General features: G+C 41.3%; 2 protein-coding genes across 2 annotated transcripts; both read left to right on the plus strand.

The window, feature by feature from the left end:
* Positions 1 to 2248: 2248 nt before the first annotated feature.
* Positions 2249 to 5355, plus strand: LOC4342452 (F-box/FBD/LRR-repeat protein At1g78750). Its single transcript, XM_066312623.1, has 6 exons — positions 2249 to 2693; positions 3348 to 3462; positions 3568 to 4411; positions 4514 to 4585; positions 4635 to 4666; positions 4749 to 5355. The coding sequence occupies exons 2-6, from the start codon at positions 3370 to 3372 to the stop codon at positions 5160 to 5162; spliced, it is 1455 nt and encodes a 484-aa protein (XP_066168720.1). The 5' UTR covers positions 2249 to 2693; positions 3348 to 3369; the 3' UTR covers positions 5163 to 5355.
* Positions 5356 to 8147: 2792 nt separating this feature from the next.
* On the plus strand, positions 8148 to 11989 carry LOC4342453 (fasciclin-like arabinogalactan protein 15). The gene is made up of 2 exons (XM_015792371.3): positions 8148 to 9640; positions 11511 to 11989. Exons 1-2 carry the CDS (start codon positions 8275 to 8277, stop codon positions 11582 to 11584), a joined length of 1440 nt encoding a protein of 479 aa, XP_015647857.1. The 5' UTR covers positions 8148 to 8274; the 3' UTR covers positions 11585 to 11989.
* The last annotated feature ends 1362 nt before the right edge of the window (positions 11990 to 13351 follow it).

Raw genomic sequence — 13351 nt, forward strand, 5'->3', positions numbered from 1 at the left:
TTCCTCTACTCATGGCAGGCACTCACTCAGAACTCCGTTATACTATTCTCCTCATACCTAGCCCTCGTGGCACGCAAGCAACTAAAAGAGCCATACAAATTAGTCAACCCTAAGCTATTCCCACTCACAAACCAAAGTAAACTACCAAGCATACCACTCATTGAACCAATGACTATTCCTGTTCAAGAACGATACAGAGTAAACTAACAGCTATTGTCGCTCCTCCTACTTGTAGCACCTCATGACTTTTACTTCTCGTATCCCACAAAAGAGTAATCTGCAATACAATAGAATCAGCGATATCAGCAATATCTAACCCTAAACAGCCTCTTCCAGCAGATTATTAACTCTGGCTTTCAGTTCTCCCTTCATAGAATTCAGGTCCAGCCTAACTGACAGTGGCGGACTTAGAATTTTACAAATGGGGTACGATAAACTAATCTACTTATAAAACAATAAATTATCTATTTTTTATACAATATTATCTCTAAAGAAATATAAAAACCTGAATATATCATAAAAATTGGACTAGAAATAAACTAAATCTTATTTTTATCTCTAGATCCCATTGTAATGCATTGACATGTAACTAGTAAATAGAATGCCGTAACTCACTTGAACAATATATATAGCTTTATAATCATTGGATTCATATCAAGTGTCGATCTCTAATTCATCCATAAAATTTGTTATATGATTATATATTATTCAATATTATTAATCTTTATAGCATTTTAGATTGTGTTTAACAAAAATATCTTTCCGCTTATTAAAAAACTAGTCAGGTACCTTATATAAGTACAATAATATTAATAAATATAATAATTATTTTTTACTCATACAAAAACATAGATAATATATATTACGAAGCACACACACATGAGTTAGCTGCTAGTATTCATGTGCAAATAATAGTGCTGGTTGTATCAATATTTATTATCAAAAATAAATAAGAATGAGAAAACAACAAGAAGAAGAAGATGGAACAACAGAAGAATATAAGGTTAAAGTTTTAGTTTCACTCCGTATTATGACGAAGAACAATTTTAATAATATTAGTATATTATCGATTAATATGATCATATACCATACCATGGATGTGGGTAACTTTTCCCTACGTGTGTTTGAGCTAGTGATTAACCTCCTCTTTTTCTTACCTTCTTTCGAATTTCTACTAATGTGTTTGGTGAAAAAATGTTTTGTTTTAAATGAGATAAAGAAACAATTTGACTAGATTATTTTTTTAGAGAGAATCCATTATGTGCCGTTGACTTTGTCCCTATTCTATAATATGCCACTGAGTTTGTAAAGTTATACAATATGCCATCATATTTTGCAAGGCTAGTAGTCACTCGTCCTCCTATAGCGCTGATGGTACGCACTAAAGGGGTTTACTGATTGAATGGGTATAGAGTTGCCATAGAATATCTCAGCAAAGTAGACCACCGCAATGTTGTTGATGTTCATGAAATCCTGCTTGAGGATGTTAAAAAGCGTGAAATTTATGAGATTATGGAGGATCATTGGGTTCAAGAGCCGAAAGCTATGGTAAGCTATTTCTGATCGGATGACCAGTCTGGAACCCTTTTTAAGAGCGGGGTGGAACATAGTCAAGCTTGCTAGAGAGAAACTAGTTGATATTGCTAATTCTGCAATAACCTGTATCAAATCAATATTATAATATTGTAATTCTTTTGTGTGTTCAATGGAAGGAAGAAAATTATTAATGCAGGTTATTTCAAACGCGAATATTAGGGAATGACCTAATATCAAATAAATATAAGGGGTAAAATTTCAAACCCAGGCCAGCTAGCTCACCACCTTGTGAAGCTAGCCGGAAGTCCCTTGGGTATTTCTCTTGATGCATGTTATTTCAGTTATTGATTTCGATTACTCTAGGCCGCAAACTCTCATCACTACGATCAGGGTCTTCCATGCTTTTTTGTCCAAGTTTTAGAAAAATAATAACTAGAATTGAATGTGTGATTCTCTGTATAGAATAGATGCTAAACATGAGTTTAAAATTGAAGGGTTAATTGGATTCATGCCATTATAAATTTGTTCGTTTGAAAATATACTATTACAATTCAATAAATTGAAACTATGCCATTTATAATTTTGTAGAAATTCCAAATGTACCACTACATTACATACATCTTCCAAGCATATCATTAAAATTTTCTTGACCAAAATACCCTCTTCTCCTACCTTCATCCATCTTCCTCCTTCCCCTTACTCTATCTCTCCCACTCCTGACCAATGTGGCAGCGGGACCATGCGCCCTCCACGTCACTGTTGACGGCCGGATTTGCTTGCTCGCCGTCGACGAAGCATGGCTCCCCATCCGCCGTCGGTGAGCGGGACGCGACACAGGAGGATGGCGAGCTCCAACTCCTCTTCTCGCTGAGCCTCTTCCCTCTCGAGGTCGCCATGGCGCCCCAGATCCACCCTTTCTGCGTCCAGACCGCTCCACCGCACCGATGCCCGCTGCTTGGTTAGTGTTTTCATGTCCGTTTTCGTGTCAGTTTTCGACTACTATACTTGTCCGTTAGTGTTTCGGATCGGATTTCCGCACCAATAAACAGGGTCCTAGGTCGTCTTCTTCCTCCTCAGAACGGGCCGGCTGCATCTGCACCTCCTGCTGCTGCTTGCAAGATTCCTGCATCCGACAATCTCGTCGTCCGGCGTCTCAGGTACTCATCCTTGTTCCCAAAATAAAGCTAGCAAAATACCCGTGTCTTGCAACTATCTTAAGTTCTTGACTTGGAAATTATATTATCTGCCAGCAAACATCCAGCCATACAAGATCCCGCCGACTCGAAGTAGTAGAGAAAACGACATTTTTAACCCCAGGGACTAAGCATATGGAAAGAAAGAAAAAAAAATAAACATCTTGCAAATCTACTGCTTTGGAACAGGCCAATTAGAAAAAATAAACATCTTGCAAATCTACTGCTTTGGAACAGGCCAATTAGATTAGATCTGCTTCTCTCATATGCTAGATTTACAGTAAATGGCTTTTGGCGAGGATGTCATTCACAACTCTGCACACTTTGCAATCTTTAGTTGCTTCAACTAAGTGTTAAAGAACACTTAGCGATTTAATATCTTCTACAAGTAACTTTATTTGGGTGGCCTTCAAGTCTTTTGAAGAAAAACATAAATCCTTGACCTGTTTGTATATAAAAATAGTAAATCAAGCATCAAGCCAACGAGGATGATAATGCTTACATTTATGGAATATTGAACTGGTTTGGCTTTTGGAGTGAACAAATAATATAGATGTTGTTGTATGGCCAAATATTCACCTGCGCGCATTGATGTTCTTTTCAATATTCTTCATGCAGATAGAGAGTTTCATCGAATCGAATGGCAGAGGGCAAGAGTGAAAAATTCAAACAACTTAATGGTGTAATGGTCGAAAGAAAGAGACCAAGGATTCACTTGGGCGACTTGCACACAGTATGCGATTTGTAGTGCTGCAACCTTCTCCTGCGTGTACTAGCATATTGCTTGGTAGAATAATTTTTAATGTTTGTTTCTGATATTATTGCTTCGTGATTACAGGATATATTGAATCGTATCATATCACTTCTGCCATTAAAGGAGGCTGCAAGGACAAGTGTATTATCAAACCACTGGAAAAATATTTGGTGTTCCCGAGAAAGCTTGGTGTTTAGATTTTATACAGTGCTTTCAATGCATCATCATATCAAAAGATGTTGGACTTCCGATGGTCAGAGGTTAAATAAAGAACTTTTCATCGAGAGAGTCGATTCAGTGTTAAAGCAACGCAGTGGTCTAGGAGTTCAAACAGTGGCAATTCTTTATGAATTAGAAAACGAAGATGCAGACCATATAGATAGGTGGCTGAACTTTGTTATTGCTTCAAAGACAAAACAGCTTATTCTTGATTTGGATCCTTACTATCCTAAAGTGGCACCATATAACTTTCCTTTTAAGCTTTTCAATGCTACTAACAGCTTGCAGTTGCAAGCATTGAAACTTATCTCTGTTTCTCTAAAGCTGCCAGCGAATTTCATGGGTTTTCGGAACCTTCAAAAGCTTAAGCTAGATTGCACAGATATTAGTGATGATGATATGCAGACTTTGGTCTCAAACTGCAATGCCTTGAATTTTCTTGGTATCCTTTATTGTGGAATGCTTACAAGATTGCAGACATCCCAACCTCTAAACCAGCTTAAGCATTTGCAAGTCGAGAACTGTACAATGCTTCAAGATATACAATTAAATTTTGGTTTGACAAAACTTGAGTATGAAGGCCCACTGATACCTTTAGCACCTCCTGGACCTTTGTTGATGACAAATGTCATGATGAAGTTATCAGATATAGATTCTGCTCTTGAATATATCTTCACCAAACTGCCAAGTAAACTGTTCAGAACTCAAGGTTTGTGACACAAACTCAGTTTTCCATTTTCAAAATGCATGTGCACCCATCCCTGTGTAAGTTGTGGCATTGATTGTTTCTTTCTCATGTTGTGTTTGTCAGAGGGCTACTTTGCCAGAGAAGACCGTAAAATTTATGTATCTAAAGCATTTGAGATTGGAATTGACGTTTTGCGTACGGCCAAGGGAAGCTGATATGTTTGATTTTGCCTGCATCCTGAAAGCTGCTCCTTTGCTTGAAATACTGGAATTGCATGTAAGTTTATCACTCACTTACAATTAATTTCACGTACCATATAGTATCTGTTTAATATTCCATATGCCATTTTCTTTTCTAGATGTGGATGCCCTATGATAACCAACATTACTGTGAAGATCATGGTGTTCTTCGAAGTCTCCCCAATCACGCTCACTCCAATCTCAAGCTCGCCTATGTTACTGGATTTTACGGCATGAAAGATCAGTTGGAGCTTTTACGCCATATCCTAATAAATTCTGTCATGCTCAATGCAATGAAGATAGATCCAAGGCCGGTTGTCGCTGTTCCCCATGGAACGGTGATGTTATGTACTGAAGGGCTTAATTGTTTGAATGGATATAGAGTTGCCATGGAATATCTTAGCAAAGCAGACCACCGCAATGTTCTTGATGTTCATGAAATCCTGCTTGAGGATGTTCAAAAGCGTGAAATTTATGCGATTATGAAGGATCGTTGGATTCAAGAGCCGAAAGCTATGCTAAGCTATTTCTGATCATATCATCTGCAACCCTTTTCAAGAACACAGTCAAGCTTGCTTGGGAGAAACTAGTTGATATTGTCAATTATGCAAATTAAATGGAGAAGTGAGAGGATGTTGTAAAATTGGAGATATCTTTATAGCTAAACTACTGTAATAACGTTTCTGGATATATATTTTTATGAGTGAATTTCATTTTGGGCGTTTAGCTTTTGTTGTCCATCTCAAATTAAAAACTTTGATTAAAGAATGATCCAAAGTGAAATATCGAAAATAAAAAGATGGTGCAAAGCAAAATTTGCTTTATTTTTGTAGCTACTGATTGACTACTTGACTGACCATACGCTCTACCACTTAAACTTGCTCACACGTGGTTGTGCATGTTGGTCCTAGGCTTGTTTCTTGGGTTGGAATTCTTTTATTGGGCTCAATATATAATGGGCTCAACCCAACCCGATACCGGACTTTGTCCCGTACGACCCACGTCCATTAGGAATGGCATGCATGACTTTGGAGTGAGTTGGGAATTAATCCCTCTAGCACGCAAAACAGAGTGACTTATTAGCGTATGATTAATTAAGTATTAATAATTTTTTAAAAGAAAATATAATATAATTTTTAAAGCAACTTTCGTATAATTTTTTTTTAAAAAAACCGTACCGCTTAACATTTTAGAAAGCATGCGCGCGGAAAACGAAGGGGTTAAGTTGGAAAAGCTAGCAAAAGAACATATCCTCAAGGGCAGGACAGCCGAGTGGGTATCTCAAAATAGGAGTAATATCTCTATAGGTTAATAATTAAGGGAAAAAAACATAGTCAAGTTATCAACGAGTTGAAAAAATATCACCAACAGTTCACCAACTGAGCAACATAAGTTCTATTCCTCTCTTTTTCTATGAGATATATACCAACGTAGTGATATATATATAGTTTTATTCCTCTCTTTTTCTATGAGATGTGCATAGCGCGATATCTTATTCAGTTTTAAATTTTAAAATGTGCAGCGTGTTAGCCGTGAATCATGATTCATATGAGTGCCCGGCCGGCGATTGATTAAACGATGGGGAATATGAATACGCCTCTTTAGTTCAGACCAAAATCATGCCACTCATCCAACACCGACAGAAACGCGTGAACACCAACCAAAAACCAATGAAGTTTTTTTTCTTTTGACAGGATATAATATGGCGTGAATACCAACATAATATTTTTTTCTGTTAGATTAGTGTTGTTGCTGAATTATATGGCGTCAGCTTGTGGCTAATCGATCGATATGGTCCAAAACTAAGACGCATATACCTGGAAGGAACTGAACTGCTGCAGGATCTGTTCATCAATCAACATCTTGGCTCGGTAAGGTTGTAGTTCACAAATGCACATCCGACGTATATATCATATCATCCATTCATCCCCGTATATATGAAAATGACGATATTTTGGCATTGACCTCGCACCTATGGAATCACCAAAGCCTTTTGTTTGTTATTACTGTAGCTATGTTGTTTCCTTCGTACTAGTTAGCCTTGCACTTTTTTTTTTAGATAATAATCATCGAAGTATTAACAACTGTAACCGGCCGCTTGTTAGTATCGATGAAAACTACGTTTTCATTTGTTGCAAATAACTTGATAAAAATTTCCTTGACACCATATCCGTACGTTTTCCAAATCAGCATGGACGAACTCCTAATTTCACCATATCCATTCCCTCCACCAATCAGCCCAATGACCTAATTAACTCGGCATCTTGTTAGATACATTTCCATCCTATCATCCCTTGGTTGTAGACGAGGTAATTTGTCCCTTATCTTACGGTGCGTTTGAACATTAAGTTCACCTGGGCTAATCTATTTCAAGCAAAATAAGATAGTAGATCATTAACCACGATTAATTAAGTATTAATTATTATAAATTTGATAAATAAATTTATTTATTGATTTGAAAATAACTTCTATATATAATTTCTTTTACAAAAGTTTCATTTATAAGTTTGGGAAATGTGTTAATTGAAAAAAAAAACGAACACAATCTTAGCCTACTTTTCACCCGTAGATAGAAGGAACACCTCAATGCCCTCAGTTGAATGGCAAACAATCAGTTAAAAGCAGAATTATGTTTACCAATGTGTGATGGAAAATGAATGGTCAATGTATCAATGATCAACGGTGGTCCAAACAAAACACATCCTATCCTACATCTTGTGCCACCATGGCGTATTATTGTACAAAAGTTAAGTACTAGTATACCGCAGCGTGCAAAGCAGCATGGTCAAACACATACGCCATCAAACACAACGGATGAAAGCAAAGGTCAAATGCCCCCCAAAAGCACAGCTAAAAAGTTTTAAAAAGAAGCACACGACAGCAAATTCGCCCCCAAAAAAAGGTTTTCGCGCGCCGGCACAACACAACACAACACAAACCCGCGCCACCACGCAAAGCAAACTTGGCCCAAAGCATCACACACACACACACACCAAACTAATCAATTTTTTTAGAGTAATTAGACTTGGTTTATTTTTTTTTTCAAAACATCACATCGAATCTTTATACACATATATGGAGCATTAAATATATATAAAAAAACAAATAGCACATTTTGCATGAAAATCACGAGATGAATCTTTTAACCTAGCTAGTCCATGATTAGCTGTAAGTGTTACAGTAACCCACATATGCTAATGACGGTTTAATTAGACTCAAAAAAAATTCGTCTCGCATTTCTAAATGAGTTATGAAATTAGTTTTTTTCATCTGTATCTGAAAAGCTCTTTTGATATCCAATCAATCAACCGATGTGACATCTAAAATTTTTATTTTCGTGAACTATATTTTAAAGAAAAAAAAGCCTAAAAAGTCGTACAAAAAACGTGTCGCGAACCTGCACAGGTTGGTGCAGAGCGCCGCACACCGACACACCCTCCCCCCGGCCCCACCTGCCAGCCTGTACCCACCCCTCCCTACTGTTATACACAATCGCCTCACCTCTCTCCCCCTCTCCCAAGTCTCCATCTCTCTCTCCTCGAATAAACCCCCACCACCCCACCTCCATTTTTACTCCTCCCACGAGACAGCACAAACCCAATCCCATCCACCAACCACCTCGCCGCCGTCGCCGCCGCCGCAGCCATGGGCGTCTCCGCCCTGCTGCTCCTCCTCCTCGCCGCGGCCGCCACCGCCGCGCCGCCGGAGCAGCCCGCATTGTCCGCTACTCCCTCCTCCGCCGCCGCCGCCAACAACAGCAGCGGTGGTGGTGGTGGTGCGGCGAGCAACGGGGTGAACTCGAACTCGGTGCTGGTGGCGCTGCTGGACTCGCACTACACGGAGCTGGCCGAGCTGGTGGAGAAGGCGCTGCTGCTGCAGACGCTGGAGGACGCCGTCGGGAAGGGGAACGTCACCATCTTCGCGCCGCGGAACGAGGCGCTCGAGCGCGACCTCGACCCGGAGTTTCGCCGCTTCCTCCTCGAGCCCCGCAACCTCCGCTCGCTGCAGCGGCTCCTCCTCTTCCACGTCCTCCCCGCCCGCCTCCACGCCTCCGACTCCTCCTCCCCCGACTTCCCCTCCTCCCACCCCACCCTCTCCGGCGAGCGCGTCGACCTCTCCGCCTCGCCGATGCGGGTCGGCGCCGCGGCGGTCACGCGGCCCGACGCGGTGGTGCGCCCCGACGGCGTCATCCACGGGATCGAGCGGCTGCTGGTCCCGCGCTCCGTGCAGGAGGATTTCAACCGCCGCCGCAGCCTCGCCGCGATCTCGGCGGTGCTCCCGACGGGGGCGCCCGAGGTGGATCCGAGGACGCACCGCCTCAAGAAGCCCGCGCCGCCCGTCCCCCCCGGCGCGCCGCCGGTGCTGCCGATCTGGGACGCGATGGCGCCGGGCCCATCCATCGCGCCGGCCCCCGCGCCGGGGCCCGGGTCCGGGAAACACCACTTCGACGGGCACAGCCAGGTGAAGGACTTCATCCAGACGCTCCTCCTCTACGGCGGCTACAACGAGCTCGCCGACATCCTCGTCAACCTCACCTCGCTCGCCACCGAGATGGGCCGCCTCGTCTCCGAGGGGTACGTGCTCACCGTGCTGGCGCCCAACGACGAGGCCATGGCGCGGCTCACCACCGACCAGCTCAGCGAGCCGGGGTCGCCGGAGAACATCCTCTACTACCACATGATCCCGGAGTACCAGACGGAGGAGAGCATGTACAACGCGGTGCGCCGCTTCGGGAAGGTGAGGTACGACACGCTGCGGCTGCCCAACAAGGTGACGGCGAGGGAGGCCGACGGGTCGGTCAAGTTCGGCCATGGCGAGGGCTCCGCCTACCTGTTCGACCCGGACATCTACACCGACGGGAGGATCTCCGTGCAGGGCATCGACGCCGTGCTCTTCCCTCCCAAGGACACCGCCACCGGCGGCGAAGGCTCAGGCTCCGGCTCGTCGGGCGCCGCTCCCGCCAGGAAGGCCCCCGCCGTCACCGCCCACTCCAAGTCCAAGCTCCGACGAGGTCAGTAAAAAAATATAATTAGCAATGCTGGTTAATTAATTTGTTGTGATTACTGATTAGTACACTTGAGAGGGTAAAAACGGAAGTGAGTGTCGGTGCGGGGTGTTTTTACTGTTGGAGGTAGTGGGTCGCTGTCGCGGGCAGTTTGCCGGGAATCGAAGCAAAAGACGCATCCAGCTAGCCAAGCATCTCACCAACATTTTTTTTTGGAGTTAATTAGTATAGCAAAGTACTCTTATTAAATAATGATAAATATTACTCCACTTAATCATGGCCCGGCCTCCATCTTAATCGATTCATTTAGCTCAGCTTAGCTGTGTCACGTTGAAGTCTTTAGGACAGTCAGCTAGTGTGGGACCCGCAGCACAGCGACCATAAATTGGCGGCACGTTATTCCGTTGGGTGGGGGAGCGAGGTAAATAAATGCAAGCTAGGTGCCGTGGTTAATTATTGCTCCCATCTATTCTTTATAGTAATATTTCATCTTGGCACATGCATAATTAATTGTACTTATCATCCATTTAAACATGCTACTAATCATTCCTCGTAAACAAGCGATTCATTAATATTTATATTTCTAGATACCCATATAGCCAATCTTGAGTAGAGAAATAGAGAGTCACGCATTAATTTCGAGAAAGTCATTAAGATGATAGTCATATTTTTAAATCTGAAAATTTTATTTTTAATAGTCATATTTCAATCCAACAACTTATCATCTTAATGGCTTTATTGGATTTAATGCATGACTCTTCATTTTTCCACACAAGATTGGCTACATAGGCATCGAGAAATGTAAATATTAATGAATCGCTTGTTTACGAGGAATAGTAGCATGTTTAAATAGATGATAAGTACAATCACTTATCCTTGGTCTGTGTGCCAAGATAAAATATAACTATCATAAATAGATGGAGGAAGTAAAATTTTTAGATTTAAAAATATGACTAATAAAAGTAATAAAAGTAGATGGAGGGAGGGAGTACTATTTAATTAACCCGTGATTTGTTGGAGGAAACCGAGTGAGTCCGTACGCGGCGGGGGAGACAGCGAGGGCTGAGCTGTCGGTTGACACCGACGGCTCAACCCAACTGAGCTGGATTGCCTTAGATGGGGCCCAGCTGTCAGTGTGACGGTCCGTGCGTTGGTGGATCGATCATTCATGCCTTCATGGTGCCCTCGTGATTCGGGAAGGGGGTAGTTACGCCGCTGACTCGTGGGCCCGGGTTGGTGTCGCTTTGTTGTTCTTGCTGGGCCCCGCTCGTCTGTGTCTGGGAGGGCTGTACTCCACCTGTCTGGGCCTCGCTTCCTCTGTCTCTCTCTCGCACAGTCGCTGGAATGGATGCAGCTGAAACACCATTGTTTTATCCGATTTACTACTTTGCAATATCTGAATTTTGACATAGCGATTAGCCTATTATTAATTACTACTATGCGATCGTGGCCTGAATTTTGACATAGCTATGAATTGTGTTATGGGATGTAAAGAAAATGGGAGACAACTGAAAAACAGGAGTAGTTGACACTGATGTAATGTAGAGATGCTTGCTACTTGTGCCATAATATTCTAGAAGTATTATGGAATAGCCAAATGTGATGTCCATTGCAAGCAAAGATTACAAGCAAAGATTACAAGGGTCACTGTTGATAGATATAGATTATTGTCATCAGGGGGTGATGTGACTTAGTACCAATAATTTGATGGAACCAATTTAACACCGACACAACAATATAAAGACACAGTACTGATTCTGCAACTAATTAGTATTTACTAATATACAATTGCTGTCATCTATCTCCATGGCTTTACGGTTTGTTATTTTAAAATTCCTTTCAGATCTCCTAAAAATCATTTTGCTTCATGTTGCAGGGAAGTTGTTGGAAGGGGCATGCCAAGTGATGGGCTTCCTAGGCCGAAGATCGCGATTCGCGAGCTGCCAATAGACTACGACAATGGCTTGATGGACAAATATGTATATCTGCCACTGCTTTTTGCTCAACTCATGACGCTGAAACATGAACCGAAATGAAGGCTACAGATGATGATTGGTTGGATGGATGAATGGACGAACAAATTGATGATGGTTTTACATAAGCTTAATTAAGAGGAAGAAATAAGGTGTCATGAGAACGAGTTGAGAGAGACGGATGGCAGACATTCTGGTTGGTTGTTGGAGGTGGAAAAAAAAAAGGATGGAAATTTGTTTATACTGGTCAGTGAAGATCAAACACCGATGTATAGCAATTAAACTTTTCTATTTTTTTATTTGTTTTATTTTATTTTGTTGATGATGATGTTCAGCGCTTTTTGATAATGAGGAATGCCAAAAACAAAAATTGCAGTGTTCATGGACCTTTATCTTCGTCTCCTTTCTCCATGTTTGACCACTGATTTTGTCTAAAAAAACAAAAAAATGATGCATCAAAGGGATAAAATTGCTATACTTCATGGCATAAATCAAATCACAGAAACGAGGCATAGATCTTGTCAGCTCCATCAAAATAACCAAACCCTATGTATTTAGCTTCCAGGCATGATTCCTGCATGAAGCCGTTGTGGATCAATGGTACAATGGAGCATTCGCAAACCGAACTCCTGCAATCTGGACAACACCACGGTGATCTTCCTTGCAAAGATACATTTCTTAGCAACTTTGTAACCATCTGCAGAAGCCAATGCATCTACTGAGGTCAGAGGACAAAATCCAGCAACTACCGTCTGCTTTGGTTCTATCCTCATTGTCTTGAGCACGGTTGAATTCCTGAGAATATGAAGCAGCAGCTCCAGTTGATCCTTCAAACCAAAAAAAACCAGTGGCATTCACCCGTTTGAGATGGGGGTAAGGGTGAGAAGGGAGGCTCCGAAGTTCGCCATGGCGCTTACGATACGGAAGACGGTCGGAGGACATCCACATTTCCATCCACATCTGTCAAATTGGCGAATATGTATCATAGCGAATCCGAGTCCTCTCCATGGGAGTGGTGTATGTAACATAATATTTTTTTTCTCTTTTATACTCCCTCCGTTTCGAAATGTTTGACACCGTTGACTTTTTAGCACATGTTTGACCGTTCATCCTATTCAAAAACTTTTGTGAAATATGTAAAATTATATGCCTACATAAAAGTATATTTAACAATGAATTAAATGATAGGAAAAGAATTAATAATTACTTAAATTTTTTGAATAAGATGAATGGTCAAACATGTGCTAAAAAGTCAACGGTGTAAAACATTTCGAAACGGAGGGAGTACTAAATATTTGACTTTTAGAACAAGAATTTGAACAACCTACATAATCTAACTCCGACTCCTAAATATTTTGTCCGTCGAAGAATTTGAACAACCTACGCAATTTAATTCGAAGAATTTGAATATATATATATATATATATATATATATATATATATATATATATATAGATTTGTTATACTAAGTTATATTTTATCCCAACCTAAATTGATTTATTTTACAACGGAGGAAGTAGTATAGGTTTTGAGTGTAGAGACCTGAACATACTCTACCCTTCTAATTTATTTTTTCAAATCACTCTGAAGGTTCCGTTCCTTTTTCAAAACTATTTTATTGGACTCCAACCTTAAAAAAAAGATAAAATAGAGATAGAGCTGTAGATAAAGCAACCCTAACACAGTTTTTCTCCGTACGCCATCCGTCCATGAGAGAAAAAAAAGAATTTTGGCTTTATAATCT

Source organism: Oryza sativa, chromosome 7 (genome assembly GCF_034140825.1).
Source record: "Oryza sativa Japonica Group chromosome 7, ASM3414082v1".
In the NCBI taxonomy this organism is placed as follows: domain Eukaryota; kingdom Viridiplantae; phylum Streptophyta; class Magnoliopsida; order Poales; family Poaceae; genus Oryza; species Oryza sativa.

What these genes read in the sequence shown, in the direction of transcription:
- LOC4342452 (XM_066312623.1), top strand. Translation starts at nt 3,370, where the DNA reads ATGGCAGAGGGCAAGAGTGAAAAATTCAAACAACTTAATGGTGTAATG. An exon ending in ACTTGGGCGACTTGCACACA is followed by an intron (nt 3,463 to 3,567) that starts GTATGCGATTTG and finishes TCGTGATTACAG; the next exon opens with GATATATTGAATCGTATCAT. An exon ending in TTGAAATACTGGAATTGCAT is followed by an intron (nt 4,667 to 4,748) that starts GTAAGTTTATCA and finishes TTTCTTTTCTAG; the next exon opens with ATGTGGATGCCCTATGATAA.
- LOC4342453 (XM_015792371.3), top strand. Translation starts at nt 8,275, where the DNA reads ATGGGCGTCTCCGCCCTGCTGCTCCTCCTCCTCGCCGCGGCCGCCACC. An exon ending in CAAGTCCAAGCTCCGACGAG is followed by an intron (nt 9,641 to 11,510) that starts GTCAGTAAAAAA and finishes TTCATGTTGCAG; the next exon opens with GGAAGTTGTTGGAAGGGGCA.